This window comes from Camelus bactrianus, chromosome 10 (assembly GCF_048773025.1).
Source record: "Camelus bactrianus isolate YW-2024 breed Bactrian camel chromosome 10, ASM4877302v1, whole genome shotgun sequence".
Classification (NCBI taxonomy): Eukaryota; Metazoa; Chordata; class Mammalia; order Artiodactyla; family Camelidae; genus Camelus; species Camelus bactrianus.
In genome coordinates, this window is record NC_133548.1 from 47,983,544 (window position 1) to 48,008,029 (window position 24,486).

Sequence of the window (24,486 nt, forward strand, 5' to 3'; positions counted from 1 at the left end):
GTGGAGGCGCAGTGGGAGTAGGGTTTCCACAAGGAGGCTGTTGCAGCCACCCAGGCAAGAGATGGAGGAGCCTAGGACTGTGTGGGCATGCTGGAGAGAAACATTCCTAGGACAGAAATGCTAGGGCTTGTGATGGGATGGGGGCCACGGGATTAGTGCCAGCTGGGTGGGGAATACAGACCCACAAGACATCCTGAGGCATCTGGATGTGAAGGTCTAGAGCGCTCAAGAGACAGCCCTGGGCTACGAGCAGCACTCAGGTGAGCATTTGGACCAGGATGGTACTGGGAAGGAAAGCATTCCAGGGAGAGCTCAGGGCAGACCCAAGGTGGTGGCAAGGAAACCAGGAGTGCAGGCTCAGGCTCCAGAGAGAGAGGGGTTTTAGTTAATTCCAGGTTTTTTTGGTGTTTGGTATGGCTTTAAAAGCTTGACAAGGGGGATATATTTAAACACTAACAGAAGGAGAGGCTGAAGTACCAGAAATGGACACTTGATGGAACCTGGGGAGGTGTGGAAAAGGACACCCTGTGGGAGGCCCAGGCCTGTTGCAGCTGAGAGGACAGTGGCCATGCTGGGCCTGCAGGCGGCCTGGCTTCACAGAGGGCAGAGGCCTTTCTCTCAGGCAGAAACCATGGCAGGGGCCCAGCTTAGCAGCTGCAGAGAAAACTCTCACCCTGAGGGAAGCCTGGGCAGACATGCCTTGAGATTTGATCTCTCTCTAGGGCAGAGGCTTCTCTGGTGCTTCTTAGGTGGGTGGCAAAGGGAGAACACCTCTGAGGATCCAGGAGACAAAGCATCACCTGCTCTAGGGGTGGGAAGGAGACAGCCTGGACATCAGGAGGCATCTTCTGGAGCACCAAAGGTTGCCAAAGTCTAGAACAAGGTGTCCATTGTAGGGGACTAGCAGGCATCACCAGTGTGTCCCAGGAAATGTTCCCTGAGGTTACCAGGGTGGACTTGGTGTCCCTACTTGCCAGCTGTTAAGCTGCACCTCAGGATTTAGCTTCTCAAACTTGTCTGTCCTCTCAGGCAACCAACCCCACTTCACAGAGGACTTGGAGACACACTGAGATGAGGAGACAGCAAGAGACAGTGCCCTGGGTGAGAGGAGTGAGAGGCTGAGCCCTCCCATTCCCTGGCCTCCTGTTTTAGGGGAAAGCTGGACTCTGGTCTCTGGATGCTGTCTTGCCTGGAGTGAGGCACATACAGATGCCAGGCAGGGTGGAGACAAGCTGGATCTGGGCTTCCCAGGCCAGGTAATGGACATCCCATCTCAGTGCTAGGCCCTGGGGCAATAAGTACAGCTCTCCTACAGACTCCCACCTCACCAATTTCCTGCTTGCTGGAAGGTAAGAGAAAAGAACAGCCCTGGCCTCAGTTTCTTCACCTGTCCCTTGTGGATACTGAAGCCAGCTCCCAAAAGTGTGATGAGGAGCTGAGGGATCAGGATGCTCTTGGTCTTCAGGGCCCCACCCTCATCTGGAAGCTTTCCTGGCTTACGCCCTCCCAGGACTCCTTGCCCCACCCCAAATCCTACTCTTCAGCTCAAGGTAGACCCAGGCTGCTGGAAGCAGTAGGAGCTGGAGGACAAGCTGGGGCCCTGGGCTGACCACTGAGGCCAGTTCTGAGCTTCCCCCTTCTCACTCCATATCCCTTCCCCCATGGGCCAGAATGGTTGGCCCTGGAGCCAAGGTCTCTGCCTCCTTGCCTGCCCCCAGCCCTACCAATGACCTGGAGCTGAGTCCCTAGGAAAAGTCCCCTTCCTGTCCCGGAGGAACTGCTGTGACAAAGCCCAGCAATGCCCTCCCCTCCCACACCTGACAAGAGCTTTCTGCCGCCAAAAGGGAGGGAGAATGAGTTTCATGTCAGATGAGGACAGGAGGGGTAACTGGGGAGGGTGCCCAAGGTAGTTTGGTGGAAAGGGCTCAAGAGTTAGGAGTCCTGAGTTTTAATTACAGCTCTAGTGTGAGCCAGGTCACTTAGCCTCTTTGGGCTGGTTTCTCTCCAGTTGAGGAAGCTGAATACTTGGAGGCTGGGAGGGAGTGGACAGTTGAGGCCAGGGCCTAGGAATGGTGGCTGTGATAACCAGGGAGAGCAGCACAGGCTTGGAAGTGGGCAGTGGCTTTGCCCAGAAGGGAGATGAGAAGAGTGAGATGTTTAGGATGTAAAACTTCCAGCACTTGATTACCACCTGCATGGAAACCATATAACCTCCCTCAACTATCCTGTGACTACTAAGCCCTTCTCTTCTCAGATGGGAAACCAAACTTACCCTTTAAGTGAGTGCAGGCACGGCTGCCTCCAAGGTGGGCAGGAGAACACGGAGCTTGGTGCCTGGCCTCTGGAGCCAGACCAAATGTGAATTTCCATCTTGGCCCCTCACCAGCTCTGTAACCTTGGCCAAGGTACTTACCCTCCTTAGCTGCCCCCTCCCAAGGACAGGGCTAACAACAGGGCTCACCTCCCATCCTGCTGTGAGGATTATGAGTTACCAAGCATAAAGCACAGCGCCGGCTACATGGTGGGCAGTCGGTAGACATCAGCCTTCATCATTCATGGCCTCCCTGTGTTCCAGTATCACAAACCTTAGTCCAGGTGCTGACGGCCACTTCCCAGGCCCCTCAACTGTGAGTCCCAGGGCAGCCCTGGAGATGCAGCGTAGGTGTTACCTGACTGGTAAAAACAAGTTTAGAATCAACTTGGGGAGAAGCCCAGGGGACTCACTGGCCCAGGAGGTAGTTTGTGTCCCTCTGCCCAAGAACCACCAGTCTGGTCACCCCAGACTTTTTTTGGAAACTTTTTTTTTTTTAATAGTTATTGAATGTTCTACAGCTTACAGTAAATATCATAGTTACAAATTCTTGGCTTCAATCTTTCAGAGTGATCACTATCTGATCTTCAAAACAAAACGAAACAAAAACCCAAAAGAATCCAAAACAAAACAAAACCAGTTTTACACTTCATACACACAAGTGAGGCCATGGGGCTTTCCAATCTTTACACTCCAGGCTGTGTTTTGAAAACACCTATAAGTTCTTTGATCAAACTACTTGGAAGACACCAGTCAAAGGTTTATTATTATTATTTTAAACATTTTTCTTTTTAAAATGTGAGTTCCCATAAAATTTAAAAATTAGATTCCAACCTGTAGATTAAAATGAATTAAAAAATACAAAATCATATACAACGCTCTCTCATAGGGATGGTACATGCTACAAGAACAAGTTTCTTTGTCGTGTGATATGAAACAGGGATGCAGATGCCTTTTAGTCAGGAGACGGGGACTTGGGCCTTTATAGGTCATTACAAACAATTCCACGTTGCTAGAGGCCTGGCCTTACCTCCCCTTGAGTAAGAAGAGCTGGAATCCCACCACAGATCCAGATAATCTGGCTGACCCAAGAAGGTGGTCTCTGGGTAGTCCCACTCTTTCCGTGACTCTCAGGCATGAGGAGGAAGGCTGGAGACTGGAGATGCTGGTCTTGCTGGGGTGAGGCCCAGAGATGGTTTCACCCATTTAACTCCTATGGGCTGCAAAGCTGTTATGTCTGTTCTCTTCAGAATGGAAAATACCCCTTCTACCAGGAGCTGGACTGGGTACAAGGCCTCACTGCCACGGCAAGGATACCCAGGGACTATAGATGCAGCCACAGGGAAGCAAGCACTCTAGTCTCCTTTTCTGGCTCTGTGGCAGTCCCAACTCCTGTGTTCCTCACTTGGCCACTGGGCTGGACTCAACAGCATGCAAGACAGAAAATACCCATTGGAAAAACTGAGGGAGTGGGACCCAAGTCTGACTCAGGTGAGGTTGGTTATGGAATGTTGAAGCTGGCCTGCCAGAAATTTTGAAGGCTGGGCCCTGGAACCATGTAATGCCTAATTTCAGAAACAAGTTCTTTAGGAGAAGGAAACATGGACAGGTAAAGGACAAATCCTGTAGCCAACCTGGCACATCCAAGGAGGCTGAGCTCTCAGAGGCTCAGATGTGGAATCTGATGTTAGCTTGGCTGGGTTTCCTCTGCTGTGATTCTGCTTTTGGAGGTGGACTGGGCCTGGATTCCCCTGGGGCTGTACACTGGCATGGAGCCTGCTCCCTACCTGCCCACTCCCCTGCCCAACCTGCTCCCTCCAGGTTCCCAAGCTTGGCAAGCAGCTGAGGACCGCATACCTTATAGTGATGTCGTGGAATACAAGATGGAAAAGCAGAGCATCCACAAACTTTCTCTCAACTTCAACTGAGGAGAGATGCCATGATGACATCTAAATGACTAACCCAGCCATAGTGCTGTGACAAAGACCACACCAAGACCCATGCCTCTAGGCCCTCCCTCTCTGGCCACAGAGCAGAGCTGAGGAATCTGATATGCAGGGCACCAGGCCTGACTCAGCCAGTGCCTTGCTGGGACTCTGGCTCCTATCTGCGCAATGAGAATACCAGAACTTAGTGACCAAAGAGTCTGCCTACTTTCATGTTTCATGTGATTAACTTCTGAAGGCTACTCAGAACAAAGCAAGCCCCTCTGAAGAAGCAAGCTCTCCAAGGGTACATAAGCAAAGGGTACACAAACCTCCCAGGGTCATGGGTCTTTTAATGGACAGGTGCCTGGGGCTGCCCTTCACCATGTCTTCAGTCCTGGGCATCAGGACCTCAAAGTGTTTTGATCAAGTTAGGTCTTTTGTTGCAAATTTTCATCCTCTGGGTGCTATCAGCTGGATATGCCTCTGGGTTCCCATGGATGCTCACAAAAATCAGCTCAGCTGGGAGGATTGAGTTTCCCAGGTCTCCATGGAGTCTTCCTCTGGGGGCAGATGGGTAGCCCATCCCCTCTGCATGCCTGCCACTCAGACCTAGCATGTGCCAGCAGGAAGAGCAGAGAATTTGAAGAATTCAAATCTTGGCTCTTTCTCTTATGAGCTGTGTGACCTTTGGCAAGTCTCTTAAGCCTTCTGAGGCTCAGTTTTTTTCCATCTATAAAATGGGGATTTTGGCAATCAACGTCATTCTTTGTATACAGACAAAAAATTCTGGACAGGTCTAAGTGTCCTTTTTCAATATACAGGGAGGAGGATATGGACTTTTTAGGGTCATTGCCAGGAGAGAGAGAAGCAGCAGCAACTGTCCTGTCTCCTGGGGAAGAAATTAAAGTTTTCAAAACATGGCAGAAAGATTAAACTTCAGGCTCTCACCACTTGGGGGCACTCCAGCTTCCAGACTCCAGCTTCCTAGGCCCCAGGCTAATGAGGAAAGGGAGCTGGTGGAAGTGGGGGAAGCCAAGAGGATTGGCTGGTGACTGGAACCACCTGCAGCCCTAACCCTGGCCACCAAGCTTGTACTGGGGAGAAGCAGTAGAGTAGGGTGGAGAGAAGTTTGCTGGTGCTGCGCTGCAGCTTGCTGTCATGTGAGTACACCCTTTTGTCCTCTCTGGCTTGCTGGCCTTCCTACAATGACAGGGCCCCTTCCAGCTCTGACTTTCTGTCCAGCTTAACCTTTGGGTCATCCAGTATCTTTGGATGATACTTATGGTATGTTCTGACAGACGCCTGTGATCCTACCAGGTGTACTCATCCTACCAGAAGCACACTACTGCCCCTGTTCTCCTGGACTCAGTCCCTCTGCAATGACTCCCCAAGCTTGGCCAGGCTTGTGGATCTCTGTCAAAGCAAGAGGGTGGGACAAGCTGAACTGGGGCTCTGGTGCTCAGACTGCAAAGGGGATGCTGGGCCTGGGCTCTCTCAGACCACAGCCTTTCCACGTCTGTTTTTGCCTTGGGGTCTGTCTTTGATCTTGAATTACACACTAGGACTAAGACAGCGTGCAGAGCATAGATGTTTCAGTCCGCAAGCCAGTGTGTGGAGTCAGATGAGTGAAAAGTGAGCAGACTGGGATTCAAATGGCTGTCACTTATGAATAGGTTGCTTTGCTTTTCCAAGCCCCAGTTTCCTCATAGATCAAATGGGAGAATAATCTATTTCACAGGGTTAAACCAGATGATGGATATGAAATTGCCTTGTGAACTTGAGGTACTAGATGTTAGTTTTTACTTATTGGTATAGAATGAACAAAAGTAACAAGGTCATTCCTAAACTCCTTCTTTCCCCTCCTCTCTGTGGTTCTACCCCAGCCCACCTGGAGGCAGCAGGATTCAGGGATACCAGCATTCTGCTCACTTTGGGCAAGTTCCCTTCTCTTCTAGAACCAGTTTCCTCATTTATCAAATGGGTGTAATAACTGTGACCCTGTCTTTCTCTCAGGGTCAGTAAAGGCTGTGAAGTGCTCTGAAGTCTATGAAGCACCTGTCAAACACAAAGGTTTCCTATTATTATAATAATAATTATTATTACTTTTTGGCATTTTCCAAACATGTATGACAAAGTCTAAAACAACCTTCATCACCCTTATAAAACCAGAGAGCAGGAGGAGGTATTTGCAAAAAAAAAAAAAAAAAGGGTTAACACTGGAAACTTTCTATTATTTTAAAACAAAACCTCTCCAGCACCCCCAGAATAGACCATTTATAACAGGTGGGCTTCTCCTGCAGTTCCCTGGAAGACCAAGAAGGTGGGCCCCCAAATCCTAGCTCTGGGCCAAGAATGTTGCTGGGCTTTGTCCTTCTGGGAACAGCCAGACAGCCTCTGAGGTCCTTCTGGCACAAGGATTTTCCTGATTTTTTTTTTCCTCCTTTAAAAGGGAAGACATGGGAGGTAGGGGTAGGGATACGTCCAAATATGCATGAATTTAAAATAAAAAGATACTTAAAAGTTCTATATGTTATCAATGATCCCATTTTGTACAGTAAAATGTTCCTCTCCCCCCACCCCCAAAGGAGCTGCTGGTCCAGCCAAGTGCTGGGTACAAGGGGGCAGTGCTAGACAACGGGGCTCCTGGCTGAGACTAGTGGGGCCTCCTGACCCAGTGGTCCCTCTTTTCCAGGAGAGCCCATGTCTCTTCCTCCTCTCCTCTCAGGATGAGGGGCTACTCTCTTAAAAATGGACTCCTTTTTCAGCCAGCCCACCTGTTCCTTCTCCTAGGGCTGGAGTCTGGTCAAAAGTTACAGACGTCTTCACTGAACTTCCAAATGCTATTTCTTCATTTGCAATTTCTGTTCCTGCCATCTTCCCCCAAGTGACCTCTGCCCAGTCTTCAAACCCCTGCCACCTTTGGAATCCGTAGAGGAAAAGAGCAGAAACAAAAGCCCAGAGACTGTTCCAGAGCTCACCAGGTGTGGGCAGTGTTGACTTCATTTTTACAAAACCAAGCCAAGCCATTCCTAGGTAAATTTGCAACACGCCCCTAGGCAGGAAGGCTGCATTTAATGCTAATTCACTGCGAGGTCTAGGGAAAGCTTTTCCTTTTCTCTGGGCCTCAGCTTCCTCATCTGTCAAATAGGGGAATGGATGAGATGACTGCTAAGGTCCCTTCAGCTCCATGAGTCTATGAAATGTTTATTGCTATTGCTTTTCCTTCACTATCCTGACCTTCAGAGCCACCAGCACCCACCTGGAATGTGGTTTCTTCACTTTGGCCATGAATGGCACAAGGTAACCAAGAGCTTGGCCTGTCTGCCAGCGCCACGGACAGTCGGATGAACCCTGGCACTGGGAAGGGCAAAGGGAAGGGAGAGAAATGCCATAGGTTTCCTCTCTAATCAAGAGGAAGCTCCTCATCAGAGTGGATCTTTGAGGGCTCCGAGGCCAAGGTCTGGATTACACAGGGCACCCGGCCTTCCAAGGCTTTGGGAGGCTGGGATCCCACCATCCTGTAGCTGCTTGGCAGATCTGAGGTCAAAATCTGAGGAAGTGCCAGGTCAGTTAACATCACTGTGCAAATCAGAGGGTCCAGGCCCAGATAACTGGCCAGAGACCTTACAAACCAAACCCAGCAGGCAAGCACCTCTCTCCTCTCTTCCCTCTTCTTTCCCACAATGCCCTCCCTCCCCCAAGTTCTCCCAAAGGAAGAATCTGGTTTTCTCAGATTCTCATCCAGGGTATTACTAAGCTGCTATGAACACTCCTACCTAATCAGGTTGTTTTGTTCTTGGTCTGTTGCGATGATTCTCAGAAGACATTTCATTCGTGTCAGGACATGGTAATGTCTTAACCTAATCCTGCTTGAGACAAATCAAAAAAGAATCAATCCCCTAGAGATGTGGCCTGCTCAACAGCTCTGAGTTCCTACCCTAGACCCGAGGGCCACATCTGTTATGCTCTTCAAAGGAAATCATGCCTTTAGCTAAACCATTGCAACAGACCCCACTCTCTGCCTGCTGCTGGACTAGGCTCCCCAGGGACTGGATTCTTGGGAAGGAAAGAAAAGCAGAGAGGATGTGCCTGATCAGGTAGGAGGAGCGGGTAGAGTTGGAAGGGCAGTGCCTAAGAAGGGGACAGTGGGGAGAGGCAGGAGATTAGAAAAAGCAGCTTTTACAAAAACCAAAAATAAAAACCAAAATCATTAAAGATGCATAAAGTGACCCTTGCACTTCCGTTGTCTCTTCTTGCAAATAGAGGCGGTGCTGCTAGGAAGCTGCTCCAGCACCTGTGTAAGACTTGAGTAGTTGCATACAATGTGTGACTCCAGATCTGGGGGAGGAAGGGGAAAGTCATTAGTGACAGTGATATTCCCGAGGACACTTCAGGAAGCTACCTGACCTCCTCCCTTCCCCTTGGGAGCCCTAAGGGGAAGCCCTCTGTGGCTTTCCAGTAGATCTGCCCGTTTCCTGGGCAGTGCCAAGAACTCCTGGAGGAGGGCAGGAGAGATGAGGCGGTGGGGCAGAAGATTTTGAAGTGACATCCCTGGAGCCCTGCAGTTCACTGGCACTGCCTCAGGAGCTGATGAAAGCAGTAAGGAAGCTGCTGGAGGGGGTTGGCCCAAGGTCTCTGCCTGGCCCTAGTCAGAGCCAACATCTGATTGAGGTAAAATTTCATTGGAAGAATGGGGCCCACAGTTAAGAGAACTCTGAAGACTACACAGTAAAGAGCACAGAATTTAGTCCGAGATGACTGGAGTTCAAGTCCCAGCTTAGTTTTTACTGGTTAAGTGATGGTGAACTATGATTTATCTGTAAAATAGAGCTAGTGATCCTTATTACACAGAGCTACTGCTACTGGAAGGATCATGGGAAAACATATGTATAGTATCTAGTTTATATAGAAAGTGACAGCTATAATTAAGAGTGATATCACTGAACATGGAGCAGGAAAGTAACCGGTAACTGCCACCTACTTCCTGCTGACACCTATGCTTCAGATCAAGCCAGGGGCTTTGAAGTAGTTCTGCTATTTAGTCACCCTCCTACCTCTCCACCCCGGGCCCCACTCACTTGGATGGGCTGCAGGCTTTACCAGTGCGGGGGCACATAGCTGTACGCAGGGGTCCCTTGGGCCCTGTATGTTGGCATGGAGACAGGGTGTGCCCCAATCGCAGTGTGCTGGGGTGCAGTCAGCAGGGTACCTGAGCATCCAAAGAGAAAAGTAAACCTGGTGAGCCGTCCCCAGCCTGGGATGAAGAGGATGAAGCCATGGTCTTTCACACAGCTGCTCCCCGCCCACTCAGGAGCTGCTGCCCACCCCTCCCCACCTTGCTAGGCGTCATCTCCTAAAGAAAAGCTTTCCTGATGCTCCAGGACAGTCACCCACTCTTCTTCACTGACCTCCTTTCATTCTTCATATTGCACAAACATCAAGCTGAGTGGTGATTGTTGCTTTATGTGATTGTATTCCCACTAATCTAGCTGTTCCTACAGGCAGGGCTCTATTCTCAACTATCGGTATTTGGTTCCCAGGATCCAAACAACAAGGCTGGCACTGAGCAGATATTAAATAGCTTGCTGACCTGATCTGGCACTGAGAGGCCTCAACACATCCTACAGTAGTGGCAAAATAAAATCCCAGCTCCCATCTGCCCACTCAAACCCCTTGAACTCTCTTCCCTCAGAAAGAGATTCAGTGGATTCTTTGAAAGTTGGGTCTCTAAAGGTTATGCTTTGCCCTCTTGTCCTCTCATGCTCTTCTTTTAAATGTCAACTCATCTGAAGACTTCCCTTAACCTGCTCTGGCATCACCCTCCACCCTCATGCTTCCTGAAGCACAGGGCTTCCGGAGTAAGCCAGAAATGGAGGAACATCCTCCTTGAGTCCTGCCTCTCTCAAATCTTACAATTAATTATTGGACAGGTCCTTAAGCTCCTGCCTGCTAAATAACATTGCCCTATGCCCTCCTTTCTGGAACCCTGGTGCTACCAGAGTCCTAGCATCATCATCTCTCCTCTGAACTACAGCCTCCCCACTGACTTACCTATTTCCAGTCTCTCTCTATCTAGCCTGCCTCCACCTTGCACCAGAGAATGATTAAACCTAATCCCATCTCTCTGCCTAAATCCCTTTGCTAGCTCCCCATTACCTAAAGGTATTCAAGCCTCTTCCCCACTTTATCTCTGACGACTGCTGCAGCCACCCTTCCAACTCTATGCCCCTGTTTTCTAAGTGATTTAGACTATTTCCAGCCTGTGAATGTGCCTTACGCATGTTCTTTGCAGCTGATTTGCTCTTCCCTCTTTCATCTCTCTGGTTGGCCTCTGTTCACCCTTTAAGGTTTAGCTCAATATGCCCTCCTTGGTGAAACCTTCCTCATCCCTGTGGACAGGTTTAGAGGATCCTTCCTCTGGGTTCCTAGAACCCCCAGGCACAGGATTTTACATGCTATGCTACAGGCAATTCCATGACTGTGTTCTCCACTCTGTCCTGAGTTCCTGCAGGAGGGGAATGGACAAATGATGCTATCCTTACCTGCTGACATTGCCATGGTGGTGCCAGCCACCATGCCCATGGCCACGCCGTTGGTCCTCGGGGCAGCGACAGGCGCCGGGTAGATGGCAGAGGGAATGCTGTTGGGCTGGACAACCGTGGTGTGGTGGATGACATGGGGCTGGGCAGCATACACCGGCTGTGTGTAGTAGGCTCCCTGGGGGAAAAGAGGCTGAGGTCACACAGGCTTTTGGAGAGGTGGGGCAGATGTGGAGAGGAGGAGAGGGGACTGGAGGAGGGCCCTGAGGGATGGGGTCAGAGTAACACAGGACCAGGGACACAAGTCTGGGCCCCAGCAAGAGATCTGCTATGTCTTACTATGTGACTGTGGACGGTTCAGTGCTGGGCTCCTATTCTGATCTGAAAAATAAGACTCAAACGTTATTCTGCCTTGCCCTTAGGGCTGCTATGATGATCTACTAACTCCTTATACCCACTCCTTAATCCCAAGTTTAGTATTTTAAAATGTTTATCCTACTGTAACATGCTTCTATAAGCTGCCTAAAATACAAAGGCAAGGACCACAATCAATGAGTGAAGAGGGTTGTGGATGGGGCTGGTGAACTTCAGAGCACTATGTGTATACACATGAAAGATTACTAGTGGGAGTATCATACTGGTGTGAATGCTGCCATTTTACATATTGGGAAAATGTCATAAATGCAGAGCATCTCCCCAGATGTCTCATATCTATTTCCCTTTAGGCAAAAAGGCAGAGGATGGAAACACTGGTCTGAGGTGACATCCCACTGCCTGGATCACATGGCTGCTTCCTGCTGCCACTGCCCACAGGTCTGCTGACCTTTGGGCAGAGATGGGGGCCCTCAATCATCTTAACCCACAGCTTCTCAAATGTTTCTACTGAATAATAAAAAGAACCTTAGAATGTGGACTGAGGTAGAGTGAGGGAGTATGTAGACTGCAGGGATACTGTTTCAACAACAGTGACAGCTGGTCAGAGCCATGAACTCTCTTTCCGTCTCTTCTTCACCCACCTCCACCCCACCCAGGTTGGTGGCTCCTTTACCTGAAGAAGAGGTGGGTCCAGGTTTCCACGTGTACTTACCTGGGCATACAGATTCTGCTGGGGGTAGGCACTTCTGATTGGATACATGGCCGTCTGATAGGGGTTGGGTGATGGGGAGTAGGGGGGTGGAGCAGTATTACTCTGGGTCGGTGGGACCTTGTATGGTGTCCCCGCAGTATACCCTGTATCAAGGCAATAAGAGAGACTTCCAATTAGTTGGCAGAACAGCATCGCTGGAAGGCAGCAGGTCCCAGTCACGGCTCCCCAGACAAGCATGGGCTGAATTCAGGCTGGAAACACAGATGAGAACAGACAGAACAGGGCTCCACTCAGAGAGCCCTGGCCCCAGAGGCAGCTCCCTCAGTCCTGGTGCACAGGGCTGCATGTGTGATTCTGGCATCTTTTATTTCTTTAGGCCTTACGGCTCTGATCTATAAAATAAGAGGCTGGAACCAGATGATCTCTTTAGGAGCCCTTGCAGCTTGGACAGTCTGGGATTCTCACGGACAGTGCCATGAGAGAGGCAGGTGCGCACAGATGGGAGACCCTCAGCCTGCTCGCTCTATACTGCACTCTCTTCTTGCTTTTCTGTCTCTTCACTCAGCACCCCAGGGTATCTTCTGGGGCTGTTTTTGTCTTTCTGTCTTGCTTTCCCTCTTACTCTCTTTTACTTTTTTCCTTATATCTCTCTCCCTTTTTGGACTGGACTGCCCTCCACCATGTTCCCCACTCCCCTCCTGTCAAGCTTTAAGGTGAAAACTTCATACAAAACACCATTCAGAGATCCTTGTTTTCTGAGATGCTGAAAAATTTTGCTCTACAGAGCTGGCTTCCCCTCCCCTCCTGGGGGTTGGGGAAGGGTCACCTCTGACTGAAGGACTGAAGTCAGAGGTCAAAAAGATTTCACATTGACCTGGAACCCAGGCCATGTCAGTACCTCAGCAGGGTGGACCGAAGCTGGGGTTGAGAAGTCAGGCCCCAGGAAGTTCACAATCGGCCAATCAAACAAACTGTGCTGCCTTTGAATCTTCTGGAAAGGAGTCAGATCCTAAGTTCAAAGAAAAACCTGAAACATGTATCACTCAGGAACAAGACTGTGTCCTGACAGAATCAGGAAATGGAGTGATTCTATGGAATTCAAGTGATCATCAAGTAGCCCCAACTCTCTCACTCTATACAAGGGGATCCTGAGGTTCAGAAATCACAAATCATTTTAGGAACATTGCCTTCTTTCCGAGTTAAAGGGATAGTGGCAGAGGACCTTGGCTTTGGATCCCTAATAGGGTACTGTAGGAGCTTCTTCCCTGTGGTCCTCATCTTGGCTTAGTTTGGCTGACACATCACTGATCACTGAACCTCTCTTGGCCTCACGTCTTTCACCTACAAGAGGCTTGCCAAGGACCCTTTCAGTTACATGGAACTGTTTTTGCAAGAAGAAATCGGGGGTAGAGTGAAGAGGCTGCTTTACTAGGAAAGAAGAGGATTGGGCTTTCCTTCAATTTGCTGTGACTATTGCCACATCTTTGGGCCTTAGTTTTCTATTTTGTAAAATTGGAAGGCTAAGAATGAGCATCTCTTCCTGAACTAAAATTCAGTTGTTCTAAAGATCCTGGATCTCTGCTTCCCTAACCCTAAGTTAAAGCAAGCTGCCATATGGTCACAGCTTTGGTTGGGCAACCCCTGCCCCTGATGAGGTACTGAGAAGGATATGAGAGCTGCTGTTTAGTCACCACAAAAGGCACCACCAAAAAGTTGTCCTGTCCTCTCCCCTGGAATCATGTCATTTACACCTTTCCACCTGTAGACATACGGTTTGTTCCATGGGAAACTAGGGAAACATTTTGTGGTCAAATATGCTTGGGAAATAAGTAGCAATGGGGATGGAGTAGGAAAAAATTAATTAATTAATGAGAAGGTAGCACTAATAAGAACCAGGAACTAACTGGAAACAGAGATGTAAGTCAGCTGAGGAAGAAGTCTAGAGCAGATTCCTCCAGGCTTCTAGACTGTGGAGCTAATCCTAAAATGTGGTCACAGGAGGAGAAGCAGACACTGTGGGAAGACAGGAAGTCTAGGTTTACAGACATCTAGAAGGAGTTGTTTGAGGCACACTTCACCTTGAAGACACAGTTTACCTGTCTGTAAAACAAAAGAGATTCTCAAGATGGGTATGTCCCAACAGTATACAATGGACTATGACTCTAAGGGATCCTAACTGTTTTGCCCAAAAAGAAGAAGAGGAGGAGGAAGAGGATGAAATATAAAATAGAAATAGGTTTGTTTGTTTTTCATTCCATGACACTGAGAAGTTTTCAAATGACAGTAGGAATTGTGAATCTCCAAGACAGGGATATGCAAGAGACAATTTCCAAATTAACTTTACTACAGGATCTTTTATTCATACTGTTCACACTTAAAACATGAAAACTACTTTTTTTTTGGTGATTGCAGATTGTTTTGGTAAATCAAGTATTGCTGTAACACAGCCATGCCCATTCATTTACATATTGACTATGGCTGCTTTCCTGCTTTAATGGTAGTTATGGCAGAGACCAGAAGGCCTGAAAAGCTTAAAATACTTACTATCTGGCCCTTTACAGGAAAAGCCTGCTAACTTCTTATTTAAAGGAATAAAATAGGGTATGGGGAGTCCTGCCGGAGTGGAGGACAGGACACCCTTGAATCCTAAGATGCCTGTCTCTGAAAGCTAGATAGCACAGGGCCATGGTTATGAACAGTCTAGAGCCAGACTGACTGCTTGGGTCCAAACCCCAGCCCTGCTACTTAACAGCTGTAGAATATATCAGTTCCTCATCTATAAAATGGGGATAATAACATTACTTACTTGATAGGGTTACTGTAATAAATACATTAATTAATATGTGCAAACCCCTTAGAAGGATGCCTGACACATTAAAAGCAGTTCATAAAAGTTACCTATTATTCTTTTCTTTCTCTCACTGTATAGACAGATAGTAAGCTTCCTGTCCTGCAAGTATACAAGCAGAGACTAGTCTGAAAGACTACAGTAGATAGGAGGTCAAACTATGACAACTATGATGTGATCCAACATAAAATAGACTCCAGGATTCTAAGATTCTAAAATTTTATGGTTTAAAATGCCATGATTTTAAGATTCTTTAAAGTTAATATATGCCAACGATGCTGGCGACTTTCCTTTATGCTCCCTGAGAATATGTGCTGAAGCTTTATCCCCTGGGGAAGCCTGCACTAACCCTCTGCCACAGGGACAACCATCTTACAAAATGTTGAGATTATCCCTCTGAGGAAAATCAAAAGGCTCCAAGAGACTACAGTAAACTTTGGTTTCCACATCTAAGAATAACTTTATCTGCAAATGTTTCCTTTCTTCATGTTATAAAATGAGACACACACAAACTCAGAATACGAATCAGTAACCAAAACATGCTTGACAGCCAAAAAGATGATGCTGCAGAAGCCCTTGCTTGTTTGTCCTGACAGGTTGAGAAGGGAGAAGCAGAACGGCAGAGCTAGAAGAGAGCTTAGAGATCATTACGGCCAACACAAACATTTCCAAGATGAGATAATGAACAGATGCTGTGAGCGAGCAAGTGAGCAACTGCTCACCAAGACCCAGGACTTGATGCTCCCTCCTCTGACTACAGTGGTTGTCATGGTTGCCATTTGTGTCATGAAGTCTGCATAAACTGCCTTGGGGCTCTGTCCTGGGTTCTGTCAGTGATTCAGCTCAATTCCTTTCTCAAGGAATACCTTCACTGGACTCAATAATTATCAGGGGACCTTTCTAGTGATGATATGCTGAGTATTTCAGTGAGACTTTTATGAGAAAATCATTACAGAGGACATTCCACAACTGGCTGGTGGTCCTATCCATACCCTTTAGGATCACTAGAAATTCCCCTAGGGCTCCAGCCTGGACTACCTTGGGTATCACAAGATTCAGGGTTTATTACTTTACACACCCAAGTTTTAAAAAATCTGTTGGACTTGATGCAAACAAAACAAAACAAAAAGGACAAACCAAAACAAAAACTCATTGATTTTGCTCAAATAAACTTAGATTCAACCTACCACTGGGTTCTACCTAAGTCTTAAAGTCACAGAATTAGGACTTTGGAATGCTATACCTTAAAGACATTAGAGACTTGCATTCAACCCTCTCCAGTTCAGATGAAGCACCTGGAGCCCAGGGGGCCAGGATCTTTTCCAAAACTACACAGTACATCAGTGCAGACCTGGGCCGAGAGAGTTCAGGGCTTACCATGCCCTGGGCAGAGCTCTTTTCTTAATTATGCCTCTGCAGTCCAACCTGGCACATTTGGTATACCGGCCTTTGTGTCTTCATTTCACCAAAGGCAATATCGTTGAGAGAAAAAAGGAATTCGATCACTAGCAGACCCAGCCTTGTCTTATGAAAGAGGCTTTTTTCACGATGCTCTGTTCTTTCTCTCAGGTTCCTAACTGTAATTTTAAACTCCATCAAATAGGATAATAGAGTGTGGACATTAGCAAAATAAAAACTTTCCAGACCTCTCTTCAATCCTTGTGCACAGTCATAAATCTTTTTCAGTTGTAGAGCCCCTACCACCTTCAAAGGCATTGATCCTCACATCAAGGATGCCTTTTAGACTAATCGGTTTATTGACTATCAGATTTGTATGTCTGGACAAAGCTCTATATCTGATTCTTGCCTTGACCTCCAAGTCTCCTTGTTTGCAGCTGAACAAGAGTGCTGAATAAGTAGGAGGGAGAACTAATTACAAACAGGCTTAGCAAGTATTAGTAAAATTAAACTGAATTTGTTAAAGTGCCCTGAATCTTCTGTGGCATTAGAAGCCACAAAATCTGTGTGCTGGGAGGAACCCTGATGGGGTATGGGAGGGTCAGTCAACCCCACCTCTATTTACAAGCTGCACAAGTTCATACATTATTTGCTTACAAGAAAGAGGGGTACATCTTGGTCCTTACTAGGGACTGTGACAAACTGTGAGAGTACAGTGGGATATAGCTACTGGACATTTCAACAGAACTTCAGGAAGATTTCAACATAGTAGAAGGCAAGGTCTTCTAATACTCAGACTTTCTCACTGTGGAAAGGGGTGCCTCTGGAGGGAATGAGTGCTCCATACCTGGAGATATGTAAACTAAGGCTAGTTGACCAATTACTAGTCTGGGTAGCGAAAGGAAGCCCCTGCCTGGGTGGAGGATATTGAGCACATAGAACCAAGGTGATAGAATCAGGAACCTAAAAGCTAGAGAGAATCTTAAAGATAACCTAGTCTTGTCCCCTCATTTTACATTTGAAAAAAATAAGGTCCAAAGCATGGACATGAATTATGCAAGATTACACAGAACTAAATCTAGAACCCAACTCTTTTGGTCTTCCACTCCAGGCCTCTTTCTGTTACACTGAAGTAGGTGTGTCTATATGCACCTACCTCCATATGTGCAGGTATAAGAGAGAATATGTATGCACATGCCCATTTACATATACAACATTATAGGTATCTGGAAAAACTAACTCCCTACTGCTATCATCTCCCTCTTAAATAAGAGTAAAATTAATCTTATGAAAAAAGTCAGTAATAGAAACTTCACCCGGGGGGTGGAGGGTGGGAAGGGATAGACTGGGATTTCAAAATTGTAGAATAGATAAACAAGATTATACTGTATAGCACAGGGAAATATACACAAAACGTTATGGTAGCTCACAGAGAAAAAAATGTGACAATGAGTGTGTATATGTCCATGTATGACTGAAAAATTGTGCTGAACACTGGAATTTGACACAACATTATAAAATGATTATAAATCAATAAAAAAATGTTAAAAAAAAGAAAAGAAACTTCACCTGGGTGATACCTTTGTCTAGCTGTGCTGCTTACTAGTTGGATGGCCTTGGGCATACTACCCTTCTGAGCCTCAGCTTTCAAACCAGAATACAAATCCACTCAAATAGGACTACAGTGTATATTAAATGAGAGGGTGATTATGAAAGCATATTCTGTAAAAGGTGAGAGTCATGCTGTATAAATGTCTAAATTGATATGACATTTAGGGGCAATGATAACTAAGGAGAAAATAACATTTTGAAGAGAAGAAAAAAAATACAAGGTATTTTTCTAATTTACTTAACAGATTAAAACTTTGCTGAACCCCAGACTATCAGGCCTCTGCAACACCCTCCAAGGGTTTGTCTAGCCTCTGCTCACCACATCCAAAGACTCCTTTGGACAGCTCCAACAAAATACAAAGTTTTCCCTTATTCAGAGTCAAAATGCCACTCAGTCCTTTCTAAACACTGGTCCTCATTTTACCCAGTGGAGCTATTTTGTGTTAAAAATCAGATGTGAAGGTGAAACCACCAGTCACTCCACTGAGCCTCAAGTGAGTGTGACCAATCTGACCAGCCAGATGGTGTCCAACTCCACAAGGACTTCCTGTACGTACCTTGCTCCCACAGTGTAGCTTCCACTAGGGCAGTGTTTCTCATGAAGGGGGCAGGATGTTTAGCAATATTTAGAGACATTTTTGGTTGCCATAATGAGCACTTGCTACCGGCATCCAGTGAGTAGAGGCCAGGGATGCCACTAATCATCCTAAAATGCACAGGACAGCCCCTCCCATAGCAAGGAACTCTCTGCTCCAGGTGTCCACAGTGCCCAAACTGAGAAATCCTGTGCTAGCTGGAGAAGCCCCCTCTGTCCAAGGGTCCATAAGTCTTTAAATGTGCCCTCTGTCCTTTCCCTTGAATGCAGTAACAGTCCTTCCCTCATCAAACTCCTTGGCCAGGAGAGTACTTCGTTCTCCCTCCCTCATTGCTTTTGCCTCCCCACAAAGAGGGGTGACCTTTCCTGTATGAGGATCAAAGAGGATGATCTTTCCTGTTTGAGAAGGGCCAATTTTGGGGTAGGTAGGAGAACCTCTTAAAACAGTGTCTTATAAATGTCAGTTTTAGAAGTTCCCTTTCCTTTCTTCCTAAGAGATAAATCAGTCCCAACCAAGGGGAACAAGGAAAGGAGGAGACAGGCTGTATTTACTGAAAGCCGCAGAGGATGCTTGGTAAGTTCGGTTCTCGGTCCCGGTGTCCACTGGGAGGTGGAAGGTGCCTTCAGTGCCACAGGAAGACGAGTTCTGTGGCCAGGCCTGTTTCATCAGCAGAGTTGCTTAAGGGAAGACACAAGAATGGCATTAGGCAGAAATAAGAAGTGGGCACCACCAAACACAGACACAAAAGCAAGGGTCTTGTGCTGGACGGAAACATATAACCCAAGGGGCTCTGTTTAAACACATAGGATGGTTCAGCCTTTCTGAGATGGGTTAGTGGTTGGGAGGAGTGCTGAAGTGAACTTCCAAATGATTTGAAACTGAGGAAATCTGAGCTTATACTAATTAGGAGAGTCAGGATTTTCTACCACTACTGAAACCCTGAAAATGCTTATGAATACTGCCTTCTACTGTGACATTCTGGCTTAAGGCTCTGTGATAGTCCTTGGTCACTTTCATATTAAGATGTAGAACTTCGAGCTTTGACTGTGTATTGGGCCAGATCAACTGAGTATCCTTTTTTATGCCTGAAATCTCATCTGGAGGTGTATTTAACAAGTTGCTTTCAAAGAGAGACCCCCAAAATACTATTACCACGCGACATGAACCTTGCTGGACTACCATCTCTTCTAAGGAACTGAGTTTTGGCAGCTTAGAAGGGACAATCCCTGCTAACTCCTTTTCCTATACACCCAGCCAGGGCCAGACAGACAAACCTGTTGCACGAACTTTAAACCTCCTGCTGAGGTGCTACTGGTGCTCCACCTGAGATACTGCCTCATGAATTAGACATGATCTTTTGGACCATTAAGAAAGTAAATGTTAAACCTAGGGTAGCTGTGGAATAGAGATGAGGCCCAGTTTGAAAGAAATCTGCAGAGACTTCCCAGGCTGACTCAAAGCTCAGCTTGGGAGATTTGAAGGATGATACTTCCTACATTCTAGAAGTGGGGAGTGACTCAAAAAACTTACCTTCATGGTGTCCTCTAGGGAAGGAGAGAAGAAATAGGGTTTCAAAGGGTGGAGGGAGTGGGTCCCTAACATTTCAGATACTTCCCTTGATATACTTTCATACACTAGAAGAGAAATATTGACCCAAATGTCTACTTATGGTTAAAAGAACGATTTTAACAGTATCTTTTCCACTCAAATAAGGTCTTGGGGGAATCATGGACCTAGAGTGTTTTAAAGTATATTCGTATTGGCAACAGTAAGATATACTTCACACATTTTAACAAAGGGCTAAGGTAAGATAGGGTGGTTATGAGAAGTTTGCCTATAACCCTCTAATTCCATCAGGATAAGGATAGTCCACCTCCAGAGAGATCCCCATAACCCTGTCTGCCTCTCCAGGTAACAGGAAATGCCTCTGGTTCCTTCAGTCATGAAAGTACTAGGGCCAGAGAAGGAGGTCAAGGACTCTGCTGTTTTTGCTGAACCAGTGATAGAAGCATAGCTGTTCTGGGCTGACCCTGCACTTGCATAGATGGCCCGCAATATATACAGCAGATGCTGAGAAATGAGAAGGAGATCATGGGCAGGGAAGTGACACTAAAAGGAGAATTCTGGTTAGAAGAAATGCAGACCCAGCAGAATTCCATACAGAGTCCAGAGCCTTTGCTGGACATTAAGACATGGCTCTGCAGACAACACAGGAAGAAGGCAGTCAGTTTTAAATGATTATCTCAGGTTTCTTTTCCTGGGGGGGGGGGGGCAGGGTTAGGATGGGGTAGTGGGGATTAATAAAGGATCCAATTAGTGTTGAAAAATCTTATGATGTCTCCAAATTTAGAACCTGCCACTCCACATGGCTGGAAAGCCCTGGTCACCCAGAACAACTACCTAAAAAGTGAAACATGTAGTTCTGAGAAGTCAGAGAGCAAGACCATGCCCTCAAGACCCCATAGGGAATCCACCAGGGAGCAGGAGGCCTGAATTTGGCTGCAGAGAATTTGGAGAATTTGGAGGCTCTGTTCTGGTCCAGTTTTTAACCCAAGTGGTGCATACTTTACCATAATTTTCATCATAAGCCAAAAAGTCTGACATTAGCCTGAAGGACTGTGTGACAATTAAAGCAAGTAAATCAAAATGAACCAAAGGGTGACTGAGGCCTACACTGCACTCAGCACTGAGGGAAGCGCCACGGTGGACAGGAACACACGTGGGTCATTGTCACCACACACAAGGTATTTATGGTCTAGCTGAGGATGCAACATAGCCACACGCCAACCAGAGAGTGAACAAGACAGCATTACATACGGTAAAATAACATTCTAGATTAACCAGGAAAGAAGCAAGTGCGACTGTGCCTATGATTATGTCTTTCCCAACTGAGCAGGTGAATAAACTATACATGTTCCTGAAGAATTGGGTATTTTCTTCTGGTTTCATTATAGAGAAATACTGGTATTTTCTATATTTCTCTGTATATACGGATACATAGTAAGTTAAATAACTATGAATATGAAGACTAAAAACAAAAAAATAAATACTAGCTGTCAACTTGACTTCCTTATTAGTCAGCTGTACCATATGATCTTCCTTATCCCTGTACAATTCTAAAGTAACCCATTCTGTTGGTGGTAGCGATTTAGAGCTCAGTTGTGAGATGAAGACAATCCAACTGGAGCTTTCAGAGGCATGCTAACAGAGGAGGCTTCTCTGACAGACATGCCTGCTCTTGGGTGCCATGAAAGGTACCAACTCCTAGAAATGTTCTATATTTTTAATAAATACAAGTGTGTAAATTTGTCAAATCTTACTGAGCTGGATACTTGAGACTACTGCACTTTATGTAGTACTGTATATATACTATTCCTCAATTTAAAGAGAGAGAGAGGGAGAGAGAGAACCCGTGGCAGTGAAGGGCCACGGCCCAGTCACAGCATGCTACCCACGTCCAAGTGCTGGGTTGTTCACTTCCCTGGATACGGGGCCCTCACGCCCTCTGACACTTAAACAATTTGTTAAGCACACTTACAGGGAGGAGAGGCAGCAAGGGACCATCATCCTGAACAATGTAGTAAGTCAGGAAATCTGAGTTCTAGCCTGGGCTGTGCCACTTATTAGCTGTGGGACCTTGGGCAAGTCACTATGCCTTTCTAAACTTCAGGTCTGTTGTCTCATAAAATGGCAATAATAATCACTCCCTTGATTGCTGCATAGTATTGATGTGAGGATCAAAAATAAAGTGTCATCCAATCTTAGAGTTTCTAATTCTGGTGTCTGTCCACACTTTTATCCCCACAGTTGTGGTCAGCTCTAATGGAAGCTCTCATCACCTCTCACCTGAATTACTGCAACTGCTTCTTCACTCTTCAGTGTTTTTTTTTTTTTTAAACCTGCCAATTTCATTTCCAAGATACAATCAAGAGTGATATTTCTGAGACCTAAACTTAATCACAAAACCTTCTTAAAAACATTCCATGGTTCTCCACTACCTAACTCCTTGTGTGGCACTCACTCTGGTAATTTAGTCCTATGGTCTCCCTAGACTCTCCTTGTTCTCACTCTCGAGCCCTATACTACAGCCACACAAATGGTTTATTATTCCCAGACTATGCCAAAGAGCATCATTTCTCTGTATTTTTGCTTACACTACTCAGTCTTCCTGCCATGTCTTTTTCAAATGCCACCTGGTAAACATTTATTAACCCATCAATCATAAGCTGAAGACTCATTTCTACTATGAAGTCTTTATTTTCCCTACCTCTTGACCACAGCCCCCTCATGTATCCCATTTGGTTCACTATCCCAGCTCCTGTGAGTCTTAGAAGCCCCCATACTTGCTAGTTTGTCCATCTCTCCCACTAAACCGTGAGCTCCTTGAAAAGAGGAGCCTTGTCTTACTGGCCTTTAAAGGGCCAGCTTAGGGTGTGGGACAGAACATTTTGTGAAGAGAAGAGCTCCATACAGACTCTCTGGTACTTCTATTTCAGATGGTACAACAGGAGGGGTGAGGAAACAGGAGAGCGTCTCTCACTTTATGGAGTCTTCTGTCCGAGTTCATATATCCTGAGGCAAACAAAAATGACTCCCCGTAAACAATAAGAGAAACAAGCCTATAACTAGCAATATTGAAATAATAAGATTGTAAGAGGACAAGCTGTTAGCATTTAAAGGGACCTCACAGATCATCTGGAATAAAACACTTTATCTACCGCCTGGAGACATCAGCGAATTGCCCAAGATCACACAGCCCACAGCAGTGGCAAGAAGAGATTTTCACAGCTCATCTCCTAAAAGGTGCACCACACACAGATTCGATTTTCACAATCCAAATAATTCAAGGTTGTAAGTTGAGAAAGTGTGCAGAGATTTTTACAAAACACTGTCCTGAGCAGCCCAGGTGAGGGTGGTGAAAGCAGCAAGTCCCTCCTATGGTCCCTTCCTGTCTATGACAAAAAGGACCTAGTCAAGTTACACTGCTGGGACCCTCACAGGTGCCCAGAAGTTCCCGTGGTGCCTTGGGCCTGGAGTCCACACTGCCCAGAGAACCCAGCTTTGGTCCCAGGCTTATGAGCACACTTGCCCCTCACCTCTCACCATTCAGGAAAATGCGCCCCAAATGAGCCAGAGCTCAAAGTCTGGGCTAAGGGAATAGATTGTATCTAAAGTCAACCAGGTCTTCAAACATGTCAGACTGCCAATGGAGATGAAAAATCTGATCTGGGGCAGACTGGATTTTTGCATTCTTATAGTCATACTCCAAGTACTCCTCCACAGGAGCTGCCACAAAGCGAAAAGAGGAGCCATATAGGCCCAGGAATTTTTGTTCAATTGTTTGTTTGAATTCAGCAGCCACGTTAGGGTGAAGGTTTCTGACCCTAGGTCAGATGGGACCCCAGAGGTGAGGAAGGGGAGAGACGCCTTTTAGTGCCATGATCCTTCACTGCTGCCCTAGGGGACGGTTCATGTGTGTCTCCAACCCATGATTTTGCACCATCAGACATGTTCCTGCATGCTTTAGGAACTGCTGCTGAGCCACCTGGGGGAGCCCAAGCCTAGGGGATGGGATTTGGGAAGGAAAGGGGAGGGCATTTACTGTTGTTACAAAATAACACATTCATAGGCCATAATACAGATGAGGAAAAATAGCTCTCCTACCATAAGCTGAATGCAGGAACTGAAACTCTGTTGGATAGAAATGTTAGTTGAAATTACCACTAAGAATCTGTGCAAAGTAGTATACATTGCAGTTACAAAAACAATTTTTGTTTCAAAATAACAGTTTCCTCCCAGGCTACACAAGAAACAGTGAATGCAGAGAATGCAAAGTACCTCTACCCTGGAGGGTGACAGACTTGCCATCCAGGAAAGTTCATGCATCAAGTCGAGAGGCACCTCCTTGGATGCCATGACATCTTCCAGGCAGCTGACCCAGAAGCTGCCTGGAAGTGTACAAGTCCAAGCTCCTGCTCTTTGCTCATCCATGCTAAGAATAGATTTCAATTCTCCCAAGCACTGCAGAGGACTTCACACATGACAGAGGCTTTATATGCTAGAGGAGGCAAAGGTTCAGGGACAATACCAACATTTTGGGCCTCTGAAGAGCCTTCTAAAGTCCTAGAGGGCTAGGACCAATGCAGAGGCATTTCATTCCCTGAAACC

The 24,486-nt window shown here is 46.5% G+C and overlaps 1 protein-coding gene across 6 annotated transcripts in view; it reads right to left on the reverse strand.

Annotated features, from left to right (window-relative positions):
• Window positions 1–3,058: 3,058 nt before the first annotated feature.
• The window catches only part of FAM168A (family with sequence similarity 168 member A), a 154,571-nt gene continuing 133,143 nt past the window's right edge, over window positions 3,059–24,486 (reverse strand). For 4 of the 6 annotated variants that reach the window (XM_074372602.1, XM_074372603.1, XM_074372601.1 and 1 more), the window contains 6 exons: window positions 23,983–24,009; window positions 18,870–18,995; window positions 11,866–12,008; window positions 10,782–10,956; window positions 9,318–9,448; window positions 3,059–8,577 (listed from right to left, as the gene is read on the reverse strand). In XM_074372602.1, the coding sequence (XP_074228703.1) occupies window positions 9,336–9,448; window positions 10,782–10,956; window positions 11,866–12,008; window positions 18,870–18,995; window positions 23,983–24,009 (584 nt within the window). In that variant the 3' untranslated portion in view covers window positions 3,059–8,577; window positions 9,318–9,335. The remainder of the gene's footprint in view (window positions 8,578–9,317; window positions 9,449–10,781; window positions 10,957–11,865; window positions 12,009–18,869; window positions 18,996–23,982; window positions 24,010–24,486) is intronic. The other 2 variants (XM_074372605.1, XM_074372604.1) reach the window with 2 other exon arrangements.